Source organism: Alligator mississippiensis, chromosome 2 (genome assembly GCF_030867095.1).
Source record: "Alligator mississippiensis isolate rAllMis1 chromosome 2, rAllMis1, whole genome shotgun sequence".
Lineage (NCBI taxonomy): Eukaryota > Metazoa > Chordata > Crocodylia > Alligatoridae > Alligator > Alligator mississippiensis.
This window is the reverse complement of record NC_081825.1, coordinates 235,606,275-235,629,680: the sequence shown is the minus strand read 5'-3', so window position 1 is coordinate 235,629,680 and position 23,406 is coordinate 235,606,275. Positions and strand designations below refer to the sequence as shown.

Sequence of the window (23,406 nt, the reverse complement as noted above, 5' to 3'; positions counted from 1 at the left end):
TTTTATCTGTCATGCAGACATTAACTAACATAAGCATGCAATAATCATCAACCACCATGCACTCTTATCAGTTACTTACTTGAGCAGGATCAGTCCTATGGGCAATTTTGTGGTTGTGGGAAGAAGGGAGAGAGGGTGCACAGGGCTCCAGAGTTCAGAAAATGGGCTCCCATTTGCCAGATTAACACAGAACAAAGGGTCTAAATACTACTGGAGTTTTATTTCCACAGTCTCCACCAACCTCCTTCCATATCAAGGTTGGACTTCTTGCGCTATCTCAGGATTGAGTCCCTTTCACCCCCACCTGCATTTACCCAGGTTTTTTTTATCAGTTTCATCTACTTCCTCCCAATGCAAACCAGAAACATCAGTTTCTCAGAGAACAGTTTTCTCCGAGGTGATAATGCTTCTCAGCTTCATTCCACCCACACAAGAAGGCTGACATTTGGGATGTGTACATCTTTCTTCTGAGTGGAGGAAACAAATGGCACTTCAGTCAGCTATCAGTTTAGGTTTGAACTTGTGGTTCCTTGTATGATGGGCAATCCTGAGCTCTTGTACTGAACCAGGTCTTAACTAAGACATGTCTGCCTGATATCAGAAAACAGTGTTGCCCCCTCTCAGACTGTTCCTTAAGTAAGTAATTTTCCAGAGACACAGAGCTTCCAGTCCTGCCCATCTTGTCTTTGTTATATTTCACTGTAGATGTCAGGGTAATTTTACTTTGCTTCATTTTAATGTTCTTTTTATTAGATTTTTTTCACAAAAAGATACATGGCAAATGTAAGTAACAGGAGTTAACAACGTTAAACATGAAATGGGGTTAAAAAGCAATATCGATGAAGGAAAAAATAACTTAGTTGAACACAAAGTCAACACAGAAACATCAACATAAAAATGAAAGAAAAACCAAAATTTCATTTAAATTAGTAAACATCAAAGTAAGAGACAATACCACCAAAATCATGCCTTATTATACCAAATGGAAACTGGATGTGTAACATGACTTTCAATAGCAGGTGTGCAAAATTGTCTCTCATTTTATTTCCAGCCATACCCACTTGTTCTTTACCACTGGATTCTTAAGGGGATTACTGCAAACTAGCACTCCTATCTGGTAAGTGTCACTAAATTACTGTATATGACCACTGCCTATTTAGTCTAAGTTGTTGTGGTCTAGTCTTCTCCAAAATCAGCTAGTTTGGGTATTTGTTATTGCTCTGTATCTTTTGTTTCTGGTTATAGCTCTATGGGCACATGCTAGGTTGAATTGAAGTCAACATTATCCATCCCTGCTGTATCTTTGGTTTGCTGAAAATTCCTTACACTTAAAGTGTTCACCTGCAAGGCATACTCTACTAGGCTAAAGTGCAGTAAAAATGTCCTACTCCTAAAGATCCATTTACGGTCCCATAATGTAAGGGAGCAGCTATGGCTCCTTAATTATGCAAACTACCCTCTGGCACCAGTTAGAGTTGGCCTAGGGTCTGCTTTTTAATTTTCTACGCTACAGTATGGTCCTAAGGGACTATATGCTGAGCCTCCACTGGCTCAGGATAGATTAGATCAGCCCTGCCCCCAAAGCTAGGATGGGACAGTTTGTGCAGAAACCTTATATAAGCTGAGAGTTTCTCCAGCCAAATGGCAGGAGAATCTGCCTCTAAATGCTTAAGATCCTTAGTTCTCTGGTTGCAGTCCAGTTAACTTAGCTCTTTGAATCCTAGCTAAGCTTGGTTTCCCCTAATCCTGTCAGTGGAACCATACTGCTAGCTACTGGGTCATGCCAGCTTGGAAAGGTACTGTGTATTAAAGCACACGTGTCTTGTAGGGAAAGGCAGTTACAGGAAGAGAGAATTCCTGATAAAGACACTAAGCATGATATGCAAAATATCTTTAGCAATTGCTGTGCAAGATGTACCAGTTGTCTAGTCCACTATTAGGGTACAATAGTCATTCTGAAAATCAATTCTGCTACATCAAATCTTGCACTAGTATCACAGACAGTTAATTTCAGTGGAAGTTTTGCATTGGAAACTTGTTTGGGAAGCCTGACCTTCAGGGTGGCCCTATATGGTATGCCCTGGAGGGCTGGGACCCATGACTTACCACTCTTTGTGAAACAGCTGGGAGTCTGAAAGCTTTGGAGACATTGGCTCTAACTTTGGCTCAGCCCTTGGCTTCTCAGTATGGGATCTGGAAGCCCCGTATAGTCTACCTTAAACTTGGACTCTTAGGGATCCCAGGTTTGTAACTTGGAGCCGGAACCTGGAAATCTTGGGATGGATTTCATCAGGCCAGGTTGCTGGCGGGGGAGGGTGGGGAGCACTATGCAGAGTGTCATGGGGTTGGGACTGCAGATTCTTGGCTCACCTGGCATCTCAGACTGCCCAGCTCCTGGAATCAACAATTATAACTTGTTCTATTTAAGTAAAAGCAGCCATGAAATGGATAATAATTACCATATTTAATCACATACCTACACAGCTTTCCCCCCAAAATCAGCGTCCCATAATTAGGGTGTGTTTCTTAAGTGGGGAAGCTGACTTCCTATCTGAAATACAAACACCTGACTTTGATTCCTGGTCCAGCTTTGATTTCTGCTCCCAGCAGCAGTGGCATTTCTACTTAAGCAGCTGAGTGAGTCAGTTGACTTAATGGTTCATTGTTCTTTACTCTACAAATGTTAATGATTGCCTCTCCTTTTAAATGGTCTTTATGTTCCACTAATCAAACTAAACTTCCACCTGAAATTTTGCTGCCTTAACTACTCTTGGTCTCTCTTTTCCTATTTCACAGCCTTGCAGACTATTTTAACTCTTTTTCAAAACTGTAGCTCTACCTGCGGAGACCAGTATTCAGCAGCAGAGTTTCAGCTCTTGGTTAAGCAGGATGGGGAGGATGAGTGAACATAAGATTAGACTCTGTTCCTGCTCTATTCATGCATACATAAACATCTTTTATTCTTCATTCTTCTCAAAAAAAAGCTGCATGTCTTATTTGGGGGTGTGTGGTATGCAAGGAAATATGGTATTCTAATTAAACTTAGGAGGGACCAAGTTCCCTGCACTGTATTTGATTTCAGAAACACCACATGTTAGATCTCCTGAAATAATATTTTTTGAGACATCCATTCAGTTTTAAAATGTTGCAGTTTTCCACAGACATTCTGAGATTTGGCAATCCATTCTATTCATTTCCTAAATTGTTAAGCTACCATTCAGTCCCCTGTCTGGGTGTGTCCTATTAATGCTTCAGGAGAAAGCAGAATTGTGTGCTGCTGTTTGAGTTCCAAGGCAACCTGGGATTTTATTTTCTCTTCCTACACATTGGACTTTATCTGTTAAACCCCCTTTAGTGGAACTGGGGACTAGCTGCATGAATATCTTGAATGTTAAGAGGAAAGTAGAAGCTGATGATGTCAAAGTTCACTTGCTTATGCCACTGAGATATTACACCTGTTTGGAAAAGAAAATTTAGAAGAGACTAAACTGAAATAAGTACTGTGCCCGACCAAAAGCCCTGAGCACCTTTCACCTTGTGGGTGTTCAAAATCTGTACCTGACTTTGGCAGCTAGAATGCAATCTCTTCTTAAAATATATTAATATTTAATCTCTCAGAGTTTGTGTGTGGCTGGAATAGAAGACAATGAATGAATAATAATTATACCTTACATTTTATATAGCGCCTTTCATCCAAAAGGATCCCAAAGCACTTTACAAACTGTATATGTAGGGATCACTCACCCACCGCTGGAATGTAGCGACCTCTGGGGTGTAACGCGGCAGCCATTCTGCGCCAGCAACACTACACAACAGTGTTTTTAGGAAGGGAAGTGAAGAATAACTTATCCAGTAGAAACTATGAATACTTATCTTTTAAAGGAGCCCTTGAAATAGAATAGAGTATGCAGCTAACATGCAATACATGCAGCATGTTTTTACAGTACAGAAAGCATGCAGTGAAAGCCCATATAGCATATCCATCATACAGATGCAGTACTATATAGATACCAGGAAGAGATGCAGTACACTTAAGCATGCAATATATATTCAGTACATGCAGTGCACACAATGTTTTTATTGTTCTTCACTGTGTTAGGTATTAACCAATTGCTGTACACATTAGAGTGGGCAGAAGAGAAGCTGTGACTATACACCGAGTTTTCTCACAGTCTGGTGCCATTCTGATGCTTTTCACCATTGAGGTAGTGCAAGTACCCTTTTCTGGTAAAGCCACATCTCATAAAACAATTTTTAATATAAAAAAAATATGTTCAGCGGGCAAACTTTTTATCAGTAAAGCACTCCTTAGGATAAAATCATTTCATTTCCAAATAGCTACCTTCATGCAGTATATCTGTGTCTTGTCCCCTGAGTTAATAGTTTGTGGTATCCCCTTTACCAGCTGTTCGGGATACTGTCCCTTTATGCTTGCTGCACTTTGTGGGATTTAATTCTCTGATCACTGGTACTGGTGCCTTCCACTTTCAATTTTAATCTGGTCACATATTTGTTATCTCATATTGCAAGTGGTAAATATTTTCTCTGTCCTCACAGAATGCGTCTGATTTATCTGATTGTCTGGCATTGGGGAAGTGATGGGGCACTGATAGATATGGGGTCAAGTTAAAAAAGAGCCCTGACATGTGTGATTATACTAGGTAACTACCCACCAGCCAACCAGAGGCCATCTTTCATAACGTATGCTTAATAAATACTTATAGTATATCAAATTGCAAGTGTATGTAAATTACCACATAAATCACCTGTAAATGTGAAATCCCATCAACACTTCTCACACATGTGACACCATACTTATGAATTATGAGACTAGATTAGTTGGAACTGGGCTGTTGGGTTATGATGTGAAATTTGAGCCAATGGCAGACAAAGTGAATATACATAATAAACAAAGGGGAATGAAGCACCAGCAGTGGGCAGGGGCTAGGGGTGGAGTAAATGGGGAGGAAGTAATAAAAGGGCTAAAAGGAAGGTGGCAGGGTAAGGAGTAGATAACTATTTTGCATAGGGATAATAGGCAGGGGCAAGGAAGTCTTGGGTGGGAACAACAGAAGAGTGGTATTCCATGCCTGGCATAGACTAGGATTCCAGTTTACACTCAGAAAAATGGTGAATTTAAGGTTTTTAGATTTCACTAATTCATGGGGGTTCACAGTGTCATTTTGTGGTGCAATTACAGTCATATGAGCCAGTTATCCATAGTCAGTGGAGACCCCCTCAGGGAAGGCAGTGCTTCTCTAGCTGGAATCAGACATTGTACATTCTCCTCTCTGCCTATTGCAGAAAACTGGCTCTCCCATTCACTTTTATATTTCAAATTTGCCTACCTGTTTTCACATATCATCAGCTGCTACTGACAGCAGCTGAGGCTAACACAGTGAATATTTAACAAAGATAGCAAAAAATCCTATAGACAGCTAGCCTGTAGTCTGGTATCATTATCATCATCATCATCGTCATCATCATCACAGGGTTATTGTTCACTAAAGCAATCATGATTTACCTATGTCAGCTTTTGCAACATTTTTGTCAATAGGATTTTTGTATGCAAATAAACTTAAAGCAGCTCTGTGTTGATTTTTTTGGGGGGTGGGAAAGGGAACTACTACTACCATGATTCCCAACCATCCTTCAAACAATTAAGAATCTAATCTGCATCTATTGTGCACTAACGTTAAAAATGAAGAAAACATCTAAAATGGCTTTCTACTAAAAAGTCTACTACTAAAAAGAAAATACAAGCACACTCCTTCACCTTCTTCAGTCCTGGGGCCAGTGCCATTCTTGCAATAAATTAGAACAGCCTCAGAGTTGTCTCAAATTACCCATGGCTTCCAACAACCATTGTGTATAGGTAGGATATATTGTTGTGGCTCATTGTGCACCCTTTTTTCTATTCCACTCAGGACACATGGGCCCAGGTAAAAGGATGGTATAAAGCCACTATAGTGGCTCTAAACCTCCCATGAAGGGAGACGCCTCAGGAACTTTACAGTTATTTTGAACTGCTACACAGCCTTAGTGTTACCGAAGCCTCCGTGTTTCTAGCCTGGCCTGTATATTGCTCACAGGATGTTTAAAAATTCTTAGCTTCAAGTGGACTGCATTGATCGGTGAAGTTGTAATAAGCTATAGACTGATTTGATCCTCTAGGCTGACAACTCAAATCTTACCTAGGTAATAAAAGTTCTAATCTGATTTTGCTTAGTGGCCTATGTGAAATGTGTTGATGATCTAAGTTTAGCCCCTAGCAGACAGGTAACTAAGTTAAAAAAAAGTCATCTTAATTGGCTCTAATTGGCAACCATTTCTACATATGGCTAGCTACGATGAAATATCCTTTCATCCTTAAGAATGGTCCATCCAGGTCACAATATCTCAGATCATGAGATTAGAAATGCCAGATATGGTGCCCATATGGATATTGAGATCTATAAGAACAGAGCAAGCCTATTCTAGTTAAGTAAGAATACTCCTATTGACAAAAGCTAGCCAAACATGAAATCTACAAAAAAATGGAGGAAATAAATAAAATAGAAGTGAACTAGTGAAACTAGATGAAGTTCCTGTTTGTACTTGGTTGAAAATATGCCATAGGTCTGTTTAATTAATCAAGAAGGATTACTTCTTATTAGAAAATTTTGGTCAGATTTAAAAAAAAACCTGAGCTGATGCACAACACATTGAGTAGCAGTATAACAATATTACATTGTTCACTGCAATATGCTCATGAGAGGATTCCACAGGAATCTGCAATTTATCAGTCAGTTTTCCTGGCATTCTCTTTGGTGTGCCTATATACCACATCTTCCCTGTAAAATCATTTAGCGTAAAGCTCAATAAAATCGTAAAGAACTAATATACAAAATAAAAGTCCTAGAGGATTCAAGGGTTTCACAGTTAGCACTGTCAGCACGCCACAACATAATTAGTAGAGTCACAGCATAGACACTTATGGGATGATGGAGAAAACCCTTCCTCACACACAAACCAATACTAATGTCTAACAAGCTTCTGAGTCAAAGACAATTTGACTCAGTGCTGTTATAAAAGACCTATGTGCAGGAAAACTAGATGAGAAGAAGCACTACCACCCAGAATAGCAAACAGTCTCCATCATGGCACATGAAGAAGAATTTTTGCAACTGCAACAGGGTAACGTGTTATAGTCAATCCTGAAAAAGTCATTTCTGCAGGAGGAACAGAAGGAATTGAAATACGATCAGGTGGGACAATGGCTGTCTTGTTCCATGAAGACATCTAGAATACCGCCCACTCGACTCAAGTACGGAAAAGAACATGAGTCCTCACAGTTACTGACAACCTAAATACTAGGATCGGCAACGTTTCCAGAGTTTATATCCTCTCATTTTTATCACCTTGGTTCTGTCCTGAAGGGCCTGTTTTACTTAGAAATTGAAATAGCTTTCTATTCTTAGATATACTAAATGGCTTGCTGTACACTATAAAATTTCCCCTCTTAGTTTATCTGTCTTCTCTCTCTCCCCCTTAGTTTCCAAGTGTATTTACAGCTTCATCAAATGAACTTTCTAACCTCATATTTCTAAGGCCTACCTATAGCCTCACGCTCCCTTATTTTCTTTCCACATTGGTCTGAAAGCACTGTCTGGAAAATGTCCCTTGCCTCTCTGAACCTGACCCCTTGACCCTAACTCATCTCTTTTTGATGCTCTATGACTTCTAACTTGTTGATTTTAAGAACAAATGAACCAACCCTGGTTCTGCGAGTCTCCTTGCACTCGTTCATTCACTCAAAATAATGTCTAAATAACATTTCACCTTAAGTCTTACTATACTGCACAATGCTAGTTACAGGAATCATATTCTAACCTATACTTTACATATATGTGTATGTATAGCCTGGAAGCAGCTGTGAAATACCCTATATGGCTGTGTCAACATGAGTGTGGAAATTGTTTCCCTGGGGACAAGAAGCAGTGGCACACCTTGTCTGCTGGCACTGGACTGGCCCTAGCAGCCTTCAATGGGATTCTGGGGGCCTCCTGGGGCTGCAGCTGTGGCGATTCTGCCACTCAAAGCTTGACCGCTTTTTTTTTTGTGCAGGTTTTTTTTGACCATTGCAGCACAGAGAACAGCTGAATGTGAGGTATTTGGCCCCACAGATGTGTCTGCAGTGCCAAATACCACACAGCCACACCTGTCTGGATGCAGTGCAAATGACACTTACTTGCACATAAATTGTCCTGCATTGGTATTGGGAGAAGCAAGGAAGAGAATGCAAGAGGTGTTGTCTATAGATTTTAATAGTTTCCCTTTAAAACATGATCGGTATTTTAGCCAGAAGTATGAAACTATGGCCTTGGACACGAAGCATCTGGGATGTTGGGAGATTCTGGTTTAAGTTAAACCAGGGAGGGGTCTGGGACAGACATTGCATAAACCGGTTTGAGCCAAATCAGTTAAATCTGATACTACATTCAACCAGGTTTATCTCAAACCAGATTCAGCCATTTTTAAACTGGTTTATGTGCATTGAACATCTATTCTGATACAGGTTTAAGCCAGTTTCTGATCACTTAAACCGGTTTATGTGTAATGTCTGTCCATAGCCATACTCATTGGTAGTGCTACAAAACTTTGTAGCTACAAAACTTTTTAGCACTGAAAAAATAGAGAATTGTGGGGGCACGCACATGAGCATAGCCCACTGGTGAGAGACCTTCAAAGGTGAGCTATCCAGCCAAATGGTGATAGGGGGAAGTAGCAGATACAGGACGATGAAAAGGGAGATGTGGCTTAACAGCACAGAGCAGTTGTGGGGAGCAGGACTTCAACTCTACTCACCGTGGGCTGTTAAGGAGCCATCCACCTTGAAGGGACAGAGGGGAAGCAGAGCACTCTAGGATCCTGGGGGTATGAGAGACCCCCGATAGCGCTAAACATAGCTGTGCACATGTTATGTATGGCACTATAAAAGGCAGCACTGCAAAGAAGTTCCTGCTTGAAACAGGAACTCTTTTGTGGTAGATCCACCATTTTTCGAGTGCTACACACAGCCTAAATATGCACACACTCACTTTTTCTAGTTCTTTAAGGGGTGTGTATATAATGCTACCTACATAAATTATGCCCAGGCCTAAGAACTTCCCACCCTGATGACTTGCAGTTAGCTGCTACATTTTCTGTAGTGCTGTATGACAGAGACCCTTGGCTGCTGTTTGACAGGCACTGCCACTACTTCTGCTGACATTTCACAGGGAATTTTGCTAGCTGCACATTTTTGCTTCTCTTTGGCATCAACAGCAATATTAATTCAGCAGAAGAGACATGCACAAGAACTACTCCCCTCAGTAGGTCTAATCACTTATTTCATGAGAAAACCTAAAGTTCACAAGCATCTGGGGCTTCAGCAGAGGGGGAGCCTTCTCTGTACCATGTTGCAGTCTGGTGCTTAGGGTCTCAGTTGGAGGAGGAGCTCTGCTGGCCCCATGCTGCATTTGGGCACTGAGGGCTCTTGCAGAAGGGGAGCTCTGCTCATGCCAGGCTGTAGTTGGACAGAAAAGGCTCTGCTGGAGGGGGGCTTTCACCACACCACACCACACCACACCACACCACACCACACCACACCACACCACACCACACAGCTGGGTAGTGGGGACAAGCAAGTAGTAACTGGGTCCTATTGCCTCCCCCCCATCTTGGACATGCCCTCTGTTGTTCTGGGCCCTGATGGAAACTGTTTCTAACACCTGGTCTATTTAATCCAGTAGCTAATGTCAGATGAACTGGAAGTAGTTTCAAACATCTGACATAAACAGTACTACAACACAGGTTTGAATTCCTTTCAGCTCATAACTGGTGAGTTACTTTATTAGGTTTTGAAGCATGAAGATTGATAGTCCTGATCATTTAGAAGAAAACCTAGCTACTGTAACTGCATGTGTTCTTTTTTGTTTGTGTAAAAGATCAGGCAGGATTGAACTGTACTGCTCATGCACTGCGTATTGCCAGTTTGTCCATTGTTTTCATGATGACAGCTGCCTGGAATGTTACAATATTGGGGAAATTTGCACTCAGGTCTGAACTTTGGGGCTCGAGCCATTCCAGTCACCTGCAAAGGGTGCAATTCTTGGTTGCAGGCCCAGTATTGTCAGGGATAATAGCTACTGCTGATCTTTAACGATAATGGGAAGATTCAAGATGCTATAGCATGCAACAAGGGACTCACCAGCTGCTTTTTTCTGTTATTAAATGTTAGAAACATTGTGTAAATGGCCACCAGCAATAAGATAGGCACAGTCAGTGGCTTTCACTGTAATGTAAAAGCATCAATGGTTTCTCTCAATGTACTCATTAAAATACATTTTCCTTTTACTCCTGGCCCTGAAGGATGATCCCAGCTTATGAAAACTAAGCTTCTGTCTATCTGATTATTAAATCATTTCTAAAGCAGATGGGAAAGTACAGTGGCTTAAACAGCTAGGCTGAGACTGCATGGCTAAAAATAGTACCAGTAGGTTCCTTTTAATTAGTAAGTTGATCAAATATGACAGAAGACAGAGATGTAGGTATATAGTTTTGTGTGTGTATTTGTGTCTTTAAAATTAAGTTATTACCCTCAGTACCAGCTATTATTTATAATATACATGACACATGATGTCTGATTTTTATGATGTCATTTATCTTCATTTATGAGGAGAGATAGGATAACTCAGTTTTGGTAATGTCGATCCTTGCTATCCTCAGAAATAAAACTGCATATAAGATGCACCTGCTGCCACGTGCAGTGCCATAGGTTTTTAAGTGAAGTGGATTAGCAGGAATTCCAGTGCAACAGTCTTTCAGAGCTGCAAAGTCCCCATGCTTGGGAAAGTTATAAAAATTAATTTAGCTTTAATGTGAAGTTTTGGGATGACTGGTGTCCCAACAGGACAGGGGAGGCTTGATAGATGGTCCCTATACATTGTGGTCCCTACATATTGATGTATATGCTTTAAAGGATGCATAAATTATATCAAAGAAGCTAAGTAGATTAGAATGGAAGTTTGCAACTATTCCACCACATCGGGTTTATGTGTCTGTGAGAATTTTGTACAGAAAGTGGCTATGAGTAATGTATACACAGCCCATCAATGACTGGCATTTGGTCTGTGGATTGTACATCTGGTTAGCAGTGGATATGATGAGGCTGAAGGGAGCCAGAGCTTGAGGGGGAACTGCTGAGATCTGACTAGAGAGCAGTGTTGATAATACAGGGGCTGCCACAATTATATATAGTGACATTGTGCTAGCCCATGTGTTACTTTCTGGCTGCTTGGAGTAGCCCTGAGGATCAGAAACAGGAAGGAAAATGACAATGAAAATGAAAATGTGAGCTACAAATATTTTAGCAGATAAGCTAAGGAATTTGAGGAAGTCTGGCATATTGTGTTTCATCAGGTCAAGTGAGCCAGGACTTGAAATCTAACACTGATTCTGCAGGCAGAATTCCTTTCAATGTCAATGAAAAGGCTTGCTGTGGAGCAATTCCAGAATACACCCTGTGCTCCATACGGGCCTGACACTCAGAGGAAATGAGTGCCTCATGATTAGCCATGCGCGCCCTTCCCTTCATCAGTTGCTGTGCAAAGGTGGCAAGTGTTGCTTCAAGAGTATGTGCAAGTAAAACTGGAAACATTTGTTTTTGTGACCATTCTGAAGATTAAAGAAGGGCAAGATCCTGCTGTTTCTGTCCTATTAATGTGAACGTGATGGCGTCTGGCTTCCAGGCAAACTGGGCACATTTCACAATGTAAAAAAAAGGACATTTCATTGATGAATCTGCTTCTCCTAGGCCAAAACCCCCACATATGAAGATCAAGATCTGGCCTTGTACCTAGACATAGAGACACTAAGGAGATGGATGAAAAACATCCTCTGTACAAGATCTTGCTCCTTCTTATTCCTATGTTGTTTTCTTTGAAGACTTTAAGCCCCTGGTTGGCTAGTGGGGTTCCATGATATCTGCTCACCATGGAGTTAAAAAATGTCTCTGGGGACAGGGAAGTAGGAACCTCAGAGGATGAGAGTACTTTATTTGCTTTGGAACTGAATGCTAAAAGCTAGGGATGGATTTTGTAACAAGTTTCACCCAACTGAGAAGCCAATTTGGAGGTATCAAAAGCGTGTCCTTCAGCTTTACTTAACATGTGAGACAAAACTACATTGTATATGGAACCGTATAACCGCACAGCTGACTTTTACTTCAGTGCTGTGAAAATCTTTTCCTACAGCTATGTTTGCCAAACAAGTAACCTGCAACACAAAATAGACCTAAACAGACAAACATTGACAGTCTGACTTTCCCTTATCCTAAAACTCCTTTTATGGTATCCTGGTCTGTGCAAGAAGGCCGGAAAGTACATGGATGCAGCCTCTTATGGAGAAAGCCTTCTTAGCTGTGGTAGTACAAATGTGGGCACGTCTACATGAGACGTTTACTGAGCAGTTGACTAATTAACTGTGCAGTAAATGTTTCAGCATCTATACGTTCATTTCTACTAGGGCACACAAACCTAAGAAACTCCCCAGCAGGGTAGTACTTGTAAATACAAGTAAATACTTGTAAACACAAGTACTACGCTGCTGCAGAGTTTTTTTGTGCACAGCAGTGCATGTGTACATGCTAGCTAGTTGGCTGGGCCATGAGGATGCTTCAGTGCCGGGGCTGCCTGCAGGCTAGCCCTCGTGCCCCAGCCAGCCCCTCCGCAGCATGTTGAGCCCAGTCAGAGCAGCTGACCCCTTGGGATCCCTGCCAGCTGGGATTGCTTTGACCCAGCTCAATATGCTGGACATTTGTGAAAATCTTCCCGGGAGCAATAAACTGCAGAACAATATGTGCCACATAAGAAATTCATATTATCTCTGTTCCCAGCACCCAGAAAAGGGGGAAGAATGGGAACTTTCTAAGGCAAGTTGAGATGCAGTACCTGTGCCTGCTATCTATGGCTGTGTGTAGATTAAATGAGGGGCTTGTGCGCACAACACTTTAAAGCAGACAAAATGCTTTTGCACCGCTTTAATGGAGTCAGTGTTTGCACGCCTCGGTAGTGTATTGTGCATTAATTCTAGCTGGTGTAGGAAATTTGGCAGCGTAATGTGCCTTAAATGACTTGGGGCTCAGCAAACTAAAACTCCTCCATGGAGTTTTAGTTTGCTGCCCCTACAGCCGCAGAGTGAAGCACCAGGCGCCGTGCAGCTCCATGGCTCTGCAGGAAGCCCTGCAGGCAGCCTGGCAACAGCCTGGGAAGGCAGGCTCCACCCAAGAAAGGCAGCAAGCCTGTTTCCCCCCCAGAGCCTGCATGCCTGCCTGCTGGAGCTGCACAGGGGCCTGGTGCTTCCCTCCGCAGCTGCGGTGCCCCCCAGAACTGCCCGAGCCAGCTGCCTGTGGGCAGGTGCCAATGGAGGGAGGGCGGCACCGCTGCTGCAAAAGGAAACAGCAGCCCTCCCCCTCAGGATTGCTCCGCCCGCTGACAGCTCACCCCCCTCACCCTCCCTTCCCCGCTGCCGGAGAGGCAGGTAAGCGCGGATTGTGTGCATGACGCAGGGGTTTACTTTACCCTAAATTGAAGCGGTGGGTTTAAAATCCCACTGCTTCAATTTAGGACTCCCGTTTCATCTACACACACCCTATTTCCCAGGTGCATAGATGGCTCAGGAAAATGGAACAGAGCTTATACCAGGGACTCAGTTTTTGCATGGCCCAAGAATGCACAGACTACTAAAGGTGGCTTAAACCTACCTTTATCCATCCCATCCCCAGCCTTCATCCTTTTCCCAAGTGCACAAATGGTAGAGGTAAGAATTAGGGTTGTGCAAAGATTTGGGTGCTGATTCGATTTGGAGGAGATTTGGCCTGATTTGGTGGCCTAATCTCTGAATCCAAATTGAATCAGGGGACCAATTAAAAGGTCCAAATTGGTTTGAAGCTCACCGAATCGATTTGGAAAAGATTTGGAGAGCTTTGGTGATTTGGGCAGTCCCCGCTCACTGCAACAGGGAGCTGGACTTGGACTCAGAGCTAGTAAGTGGGGGCGGGGGAGGGGGGGCTGGAGGAAGGGACAGGGGACCATAGGGGGACCCCTGCCAGGCCCCATCTCCTGCCTGCTCCTCCAGCCCCCCTGAACCCTGCCCGCTTCCCCAGCCCCCCCATGGCTGCCCCACCCTCCACAGCTCCTGGTGCTTTAAAAAAAAAGCCCCTACTCACTGGCTGCTGCCAGGCAGGGGGCGATCCCTGCTGCCCCCCACTGCCTCATGCTGCATTCCTGACCCCCACTTCTCCCAGCACCCCATGGCTGCCCCGCCTGCCCCAGGTCCGGCCCTTTAAGAAAAAGACAAACAAAAAAAATGCCTGGGCTCACCAGCTCCTGCAGTGGCCTCAGGGCTTCTGGGGCTCATGCAGAGCCCCACCATGCAGTGCAGAACAGTGGTGGGCAGCAGGGATCACTCCCCCACTGGCTTTTTTTTTTTCTTAAAGGGCTGGGAGTTGGGGTGGGCAGGGCAGCCATGGCGGGTGCTGGTTGCAGAGCCCCCCATGCAGCATGGGACAGTGAGGGGCAGTGGGGATCGCCCCCCTGCCAGGCAGCACCTGGTGAGCCAGGGCTTTTTTTTTCCCAAAGAGCCAGGAACTGGGGTGGGCAAGGCAGCCATTGTCAGGCTGGGAGAGCAGGCCAGGGATGGGACCTGTGTGATTTGGAGATTCGGATGATTCAGCAGCAGCCGAATCTCCAAATCAGATTTGGCCAAATCGATTCAGGACAGCGATTTGAATCACTGAATGGAATCATTGTCCCCCGAATCCGAAGCGAATATTAGCTGCTTTGCACAGGTCTAGTAAGAATAAGCCTTAAAGAGTTTGATAGTATGAAGATAGCCAAGGTGAATAAGCAGTACTCTGGAACATTCACTGCTGTGCTGTTTACAACAAATGACTAACCACACAAGATTTTACATAAGAATACATGTTCTATTTACAGCCTCAATAGGTTAAAAGCATCTGGATCAGCTTTTCAGGTGGCATAAGAAGGCATACAGCCATAGAAACTAGATCAGTTTACACCGGTTGGGCATCTGGTCTGTATTTTAAAATAAATCTCCAATGAATATTGCATGCAAATAGCAAAAATAGCAAACTGAATTTAAAAACCATATTTTTGTTTCAGCTATTTTATAGCTCCATATTTTTTCCTGACATTTTTGCTGAATCAATATATTTCAGCACAAAAATTAAGCTTAGGCAAAACATAATCCTACTTTTGAATTTCTGAAAATTGAAGGTTTTGTTTCAAAAGAAATCTACTTCTGACTGAAAAACAAAGTAAAAATCATGTCCAAGAATAACATTGACAAGATTTTACAAAGTTTTCACAATTATTAGAGCAATTTCTCATAACTGAAAACAAAATGTATAAAATTCAAATGTCATGTTTTCCAAATTTTAATGTATATAATTTGAACAGCTCTAGTAGTTTATATGAATTAAACAATCAGTTCTTATATTACTATGTTGGAAGAATTTAGACAATTACAAGATAGACATTATAATATCTAATTCCTTTACCCTCTTCAACTGTTTAGGTTTGTTTTCCTATAATTTTGGACAGTGAAAATGGAATGCAGGATACTTTTATTTGCTTCAAACCTGTTTCTATTGGAATAAATCCTCTCCCAGAAGTCAATGGGAGTACTCACCGAAAGGCTAACCATCTCAAGTGGGTGTTCTGTGATACAGGGCACCATGGGAAGACCAGGTCTTTTATTACTTTAACTTATACATAGCTCTCTGAGGCAAACCCCCTGCCCTGAAAAACCAGAACCAAGCGAACAGCCCTAATTATTCTGCACATCACTTTTGTACTTAGTATTGGAAGTTTGGCCTTTAAGGTTACAGTTGAGAAGCAGGCCTATGAAGTCCTGAGTGCTCTGGCTTTAATCAAGAAGGCATCTAGGCCTGTGTGTAATGACTACTAAGGGTCACCTTGAACATTTGAGACCTTAATGAGCCCTCTGGAAAGTATAATAGAGCCCTGGGCATGGAGGACCACCAATCTCCTTTGCTCCTACATATGCAGGAAATTGAAATGCATTTTGGGGGACTAGAGCATGCAGCACTAACGTTGCCTTAATGTCCACAGTCTCTTGATTATGCTAGGAGGTTACCACCTTGATAGTATTGTCGCCTGAGAAGAAACTTATATTTTATTCTGTGATTTTGCTTTATGACTGTATGCTGCTTGACATAATACAAAGCCAGTACTGTTTCATTGGATCATACAGTTCCAGTATCATCAGAGGCTAATATTTCATGCCTGACATAAAAAATGCTATTCTGCCACTATAAAGTGCAAGTAAAACATTTATGGAGTGTACTGCCACACATTTGTATTTTCACAGACCTGCATTTTGCATATTGGCTTCTATTCCACCCAGGAGAGTGCACACACACCAGCAGACTCTCCCTGTGCTTGAAGAAGGGTATTAGTGCCCAAAAGCTTATAAAGAACATTTTTTTTCCAACAAATCAGTTGGTCTAATAAAAGATATCGCATTTACCCAAATAACCTTGTCTGCCAATGTCTTTAGACCAACACAGCTAAAACCAACATCCTAGAGAACTGGAATAAGGAAGTTACAGACCTACCTACAATGATTGTTTTGGTTGCCTTTCATATCAGGGTCCCACCACTTTGAAAATGTTCATATTATTGTCACCAATCAAACTGCAAGTGGCAAATTCTGCTTTAATTTATGTTACCGTTAAAGCAATTACTCAGCGTTACTCTCAGTATATTCTAATGAAACTGGGAGCAGATGTTGGTCCCAAATGTAAAAAATATCTATACTATATTTGTTTAATTATTCTCTCTCTCTTTCTCTTTCTGAAAGATTCTTACAAAAAGAACAATGCAACTGGGCACGGTAATGTCTTGTATGTGATTCTACTGTAAACATGTTTTTTATAATTGTCATATGCATTATACTATACTAATACACAACAGGGGAAACCTGCCATGAGACCAGGCCACTGCTAATGTATTGCCCTTCACATCTGCTTTTCACTTATGTGGTTAGCATGACAGCATCAGAAAAAAACCCTTGATGCCTACATTCAGTTATCGCTTACACTTACCTGTATAATTTCACCTTATCTATGTGGAAATATATTTATAACACGTATGTAGATATATAGTATATAGAAAATATACATATATATGTACACACAGATGCAAGCATATGTACTGTATATACACATAGTACAGTTCCTCCATTATCAAGCTGTTACAAAAATATAATAAAGATTAGGTACTTTTCACAAAATCTTATACTGGGGCTCCTAACAGATTTAACTGCATTACAACTATTGTCATCATCTTCACATCATTTTCTTATAACACCAAAGACAAATCTGGACAACTAAGGAAGTTGGTACAGTTGCTAGGAAAAAGATGTAATGTGGGTATATATGTGTATATACATATGGTATCATTAACCATGCAGAGAAGTCAATATGGATACGCTTTAAATGACACTATTAGTACCATGCTTTTCTACTACAATGAGCAGGGGAAGCCACAAAAATACTGTAGTGTGAAAATAGCAAAAAGACAACCTGTCATTTAAGTATAAACCAAAATTAATTTACTGATATGAAAAATTTTGCCAGAAGGCATATTATGGAATTCTGCCTTGCTTTTTTTAGAGCTACTATTTAGATAAGCTACAGTATTAAAAGAGAAGCTGCAAAGAGGCTATCTGCAAAAAAATAAAAAGAAGAAGAAAAAAAAAGAAATAAAAAGTTAAGCATCAATACCCCCCAACTAAAAATAAAATGTTGAGGAAAGGGGAAAAAAAAAATGGAACTTACCACACTGCGAGTGAACTTTTCTAGAGAAGTTCTACGACCTTGCTCATTCTCTGGCTTTAAGGGGAAAAAGTGGGGAGAAAAAATACAGAAAAAAACCCTTCAGCTTTAATGCAGTTTTTTCAAAACAGCAGCAAAAGATAAGGAAGCAAAAGGAAAAAAAAAAAGAAATGATAAGGGAAAAGATGGCAACTGATGTTTGCAACAGCAAACGGAGGAGAAAACTTTTAAAGAATAAGAGCCCCGAGCTGCTGAAAAATGTCACCTTTGCTCCCAAAAGCTACATAAGCAATTCAACCAGGGTCTGTGTATTGTGTCCCATAGTTATGGCTATTGATTTCTTGTTGTTGAACTTTCCTACTGTGCCATTTGAACTGAGACCTCTGGTTCTGGTTAACATCCACCAAACAGTTGACTAGGAAAGACAGAAGAGCCAAATTGACATTTACTACTTTTTAGTGAATATTATAGAATAGAGTGTTAGAGAAAAACAGTGCTGGAATGACAGCTAGGGAGGCTAAATTCCTTTATTTCTGCATAAGGTAGGTGCCTATTGCCACCATGTTGCCAACCCAGGAGGCCTGAACCTTGCTCAGGAGAGACCACCTGTAGGTATGAGATAGCACAGAATATCTGTATAGGGCTGTGGAAAGACAAAGCTATATTTTTTGGCACAAGTGTTATTTATGCAGTACAGAGGGTTATGTATATGCTCGAACTCTTAAAACTTCATTGCAATAAGGCAAGTACATATGCCACTGGACTTTTGGCATGTATGTGAGAACATGGCTCACTTTAAGACTGAAAGAGTATGTCATTTGATGTAAGACCAAATCTATTGATCTCTAATGAGAAAAGAAATAGACCTTTTATTGGCACGTTTATTAGAAAGCTCAGTGTGAAAAAGGCACTATGGAAAACAGTCACATTAAGGAAAGCTTAATATTGTCAGAAGGCCATGAGCAGGGCTGACACACAGGGAACAAGGTCCTGGATATCTATTTGACTGTGGTGGGCCGCAGAAATGAAGATGACACTGAAAGGGTATAAGAGAAGAGAATGAGTTGACTCTCAGTAACAAGTCATCAGAGATAGTAACCAAACAGGCTGTAGCTCAGGGCCGTAACAAACCCATTTCCTCTGTGGGTTGGGATCAGAGGGGATTATGCAAAACACAAACCAGTGGATTCCATCTGCACAAATATGTGGGACGGAGTAGATAGACACGGGGAATCTCCAGTTTCCCTATTATATGACCAACGTAAGAGCAGTCTCCCTGCTCAGGGAAGGACAGGATCTCCTTCCATGAACTCCCTGGGATGCACATCACACCAAAGAATACAGACAGAGATGATGAGGAAGTGAGCCACAGACTTGTCCTCTTACCATGGGTGCAGTTTCTGACTTGGCAGATGTATCAGCAAGAAGAAGGCTGCATAATAATAAAGGGTGATAGAGTCTGTGCCCTTTAGAAGCACTATCCCCCCTCGATCTCCCCTAGGAGTGATATTACTGCTTTGTTTCAGATACTTATCTGACTGTGGTGGGCCATGGAAATAAAGATGACATTCGGGTGTCTATACACGTGCTCCAGGGTGGAGGAGGACACTTTAATTAGAGTGGCTCTGAGAACTGCTCTAATTAAAGCATCTTCAGTGTCACATGTATTCAGAGTCCCATGTTTCAAAATGGCAGCAGGGGTGCTTTAACTACAGCTCGTTTGATGAGCTTGTTCAATGAGTTAAGGCGCCCCCCCACTGCCATTTTGAAATGTGTGTGTGTGGGGGGGGAAGGGGGGGGACAGTGACTACACATGACATGTAGGCTGGACCATGCTAATTAGCGAGTTCCAGCAGATTTGCAGCAGACTCAAACAATATTAACCCAAAGAGAAAAAGCATGAATAAAGAAATAGGGGAGAGAAGACGCAAGGAAACCAAAATGAATTTGCCAAATACTGACAGAGATTTTAGATTATATTGCAGATTATGATTTCCACCCAAAAAACAGAACTCCAGTGTTTAGGAGATTAGATTCAAGTATTTTAAGAGGAGACTGAGTTGACTGTCAGTCACAAGTCATGAGAGACAGCAGGTCATTTTAGAAGCAGACTTTTAAAGACAAACACCATCCTTTGACCAGATGAAACTACCAAGGAACATTCTCATTTATAACTATTTGAGAGAGTTACATTCTCAGCTATCATGCCCCAAAATGACACCCAACACAAGTACTAGAGTTTCTAGGAGAGTGGAATTTTATAGCTTTACAGCACCATGCATGATTTTTATATATGTGTTTGTGTGTGTCCCAGGCCTGAAATATGGTCCCATCCTTCCACAGCCCTTGATCCCTTTCCTCTCTGGAGAAATGTTATTCTTCAGATTAAAAATCATATTAACTGTGTCTGTGTATGGGTGTGTACACACACACACACACCCACACACACACCCCCTGTTGTGTCAGGAGGTCTTCAGCTTGGCCAGAGTCTGGGTCTGTGATGTTACAGAAGGATTTCTGAGACTCATCCAGTCCTCTGACTACTACATGCTGCTGATCCATGTTTCTGCCAATGATACTGCCAGGGGAGACCCTGAGCAAATCAAAAGTGACTACAGGGCTCTGGGTGCAAGGGTGAAGGGGATGAGGGCTCAGGTGGAGCTCTCCTCAATCCTTCCGGTCAAGGGGAAGGGCCCCGGTAGGAATGGACACATCCTGCAGATCAATGGATGGCTGCCCAGGTGGTGTCACCAGCAGGACTTTGGCTGCTTTGACCACAGGATGTTGCTCCAAGAAGGATTGCTAGGAAGTGACAGGATCCACCTGATGAAGACAGGAAAGAGCATCTTCACAGACAGGCTCACTAACCTAGTGAGGAGGGCTTTAAACTAGGTTTGCCAGGGGATGGAGGCCAAAGCCTTGAGTTAAATGGGGAACTGGGTGACCTGAAGGAAAGACAAACAGGAGGGGGCAACAGGAGAAGCCTTCTCATTCTTCCAGAGAAAGGAGGGCAATTGGCTAGTTACTAGGGCTGTGCGAGGCTTTGGACCATGCTTCGGATCCAGAGAAGATTTGGACACTTCGGATGCCGAAGCAGCATGTCCAGATCAAAGTGCTGGCTTCTTTAGGCTTTCTGAAGCCATTTGGAGCTTCCGAACTGCTTCAGAAAAGCTTCGGAGTCACTTCGGAGATCCGGCCATAGGTTATAACGGGGAATCAATGAAATATCTATAACTTTGTTGTTTTTTGTCTGATTTGGATGAAAACTACAGGGATGGTGGCCCCTGCTGAGGCTATAAAGCCAGCTAAGTTTCAAGAATATCAGTGCAGGGGTTTGGGGGAAACTGTACCCCAAAGTCTTGAAAGCAAAACTCATGTCATATGTGTATGTTAAGCCACAGCAGAATGAAAACTGCCCAGGTGGTCATCCCCTGCTGAGTCCACAAAGTCTTCCAAGTTTCAAGATGATAGGTGCTGGGGGAGTCTGGCTTCTGGGGCCCTGAACCTCTGGCTGCTAACAGGCAAAACTCGTGACATAGATGACCTTGTGTGTGTTAAGGCGCAGTGGGTAAAAGCTCCAGGCCTGCTAGCCCCTGCTGCGGCCACAAAGTCTGCCAGCTGTCAAGGAGATAGGTGTAGGGGTTCTGGGTCCCTGCACCCCTAGCTGCTGACAGGCAAAACTCATGACATGGGTGCTTGTGCAACTGACTGTCTCTGTCTTGGGGCAGTTGATTGTCTGTATTGATTATTTCCTCTCCTTAGTCTGTGGTTTTGTAGGTGTTAATCCTTGCTCATTAACTGGCTACATTAGCTAGCTACTGTGTATTGAGCTGGTCCCTGAGTGAATCATGATTGATCGGTAACTGGTAACACAGTAGCTTAGCAGCCAGGCCTGCAGTAGTTTCCCACCCCCCCACGCCCCAAGACAGACAGAGTTGCACAAGCACCCATGTCACGAGTTTTGCCTGTCAGTAGCTAGAGGTGCAGGACGCCAGAACCCAGAACCCCTGCACCTGTCTCCTTGAAAGCCGGCAGGCTTTGTGGCTGCAGCAGGGGCTACCATCCCTGCATCTTTCACTGTGTTGTGCCTTAACACACACAGTGGCACCCATGTCACGAGTTTTGCTTGGTCGCAGCTTGAGGTGCAGTTCCCCCCAAACCCCTGCACCTATCTCCTTGAAACTTGGCAGGCTTTGTGGCCTCAGCAGGGGCCACCACCCCTGCAGTTTTCACCCTCTGTTGTGTAACACATATATGTGACATGAGTTTTTATTTCAAGAATTTGGGGTGCAGTTCCCCCCAAATCCCTGTACCTATCTTCTTGAAACTTGGCAGGCTTCATGCTCTCAGCAGAGGCTACCATCCCTGCAAGTTCCATCCAAATCAGACAAAAAACAACAGAGTTATAGATATTTCATTGATTCCCCATTATACCCTATGGCTGGATCTCCTGAATTGAAGTGGGAAACCGTTCTGGAGCTCCAGATTGGATCACTGGCATCTGAAGTGGCCAGATCCAAAGCCGAATTGAATAGCTGACTATTTGCACAGGCCTACTAGTTACCTCCTGTGTCTGTACATGAATGTATGGAGCCTGGGAAACAAGAAGAACTGAAAGTCCTTGAATTATGATGTGATTGGAATAACAGAGACTTGGTGGGATAGCTTATGTGACTAGAACACTGTCATGGATGGATACAAACTGTTCAGGAAGGACAGGCAGGGGAAAAGTGGAGGAGGAGTTGCACTTTATGTAAAAGAGCCATATGATTGCTCAGAGCTCAGTATGAAACTGGAGGTAGGTCTGTTGAAAGCTTCTGGGTTAGGGCCAGACGGGAGAGAAACACGGGGGATGTCAGGGTGGGTGTCTGCTATAGACCACCAGACCAGGAGGATGTGGTAGATGAGGCTTTCTTTAATCAGGTAGTGGGAGTTTCTTTCAATCACCCTGACATCTGCTGGGAAAGCAATACAGCAGTGCGCAGGCAATCCTGGAAGTTTTTGGAGAGTGCTGGGGACAACTTCCTGATGCAAGTACTGGAGAGGCCAGATATGGCCTGTGGTCTTCTTGACCTGCTGCTCACAAACAGGGAAGAATTGGTGGGGAATGTAGTAGTGGATGGCAACTTGGGCAGCAGTGACCATGAGATGATTGAGTTCAGGATTCTGAGGAAAGGAAGGAAGGAGAGCAACAGAGCATGGACCCTGGATGTCAGAAAAGCAGATTCATTCAGGTAACTCATGGGCAGAATTCCCTTGGGAGGCCAGTTTGAGGGAGAGAGGAGTTGAAAAGAGTTGGCTGTACTTTAAAGAAACCTTACTGAGGGTGCAGGGACAAATTGTCCCAATGAGAAGGAAGACTAGCAAGTATGACAGAAGACCAGCTTGGCCTAGCAGGGAACTCTTCATTAATGTAAAAGCAAAAAGGAGGCCTATAAGAAGTGGAAACCTGGACAAACAACTAGGGAGGAGTATAGCAGTACTCCCCAGGCATGCAGGGATGA

At 42.7% G+C, this 23,406-nt stretch overlaps 1 protein-coding gene across 4 annotated transcripts in view; it reads right to left on the bottom strand.

Annotated features, from left to right (window-relative positions):
* Positions 1-23,406, bottom strand: part of RGS6 (regulator of G protein signaling 6) — a 600,794-nt gene that overhangs the window by 10,314 nt on the left and 567,074 nt on the right. For 2 of the 4 annotated variants that reach the window (XM_059722918.1, XM_059722919.1), the window contains exons 17-18: positions 17,906-17,959; positions 3,745-3,805 (exon numbers count right to left, since the gene is read on the bottom strand). The exons of 1 other annotated variant lie outside the window; for it this stretch is intronic. In XM_059722918.1, coding sequence (XP_059578901.1) covers positions 3,745-3,805; positions 17,906-17,959 — 115 coding nt within the window. The remainder of the gene's footprint in view (positions 1-3,744; positions 3,806-17,905; positions 17,960-23,406) is intronic. One more of the 4 variants, XM_059722920.1, reaches the window with a different exon arrangement.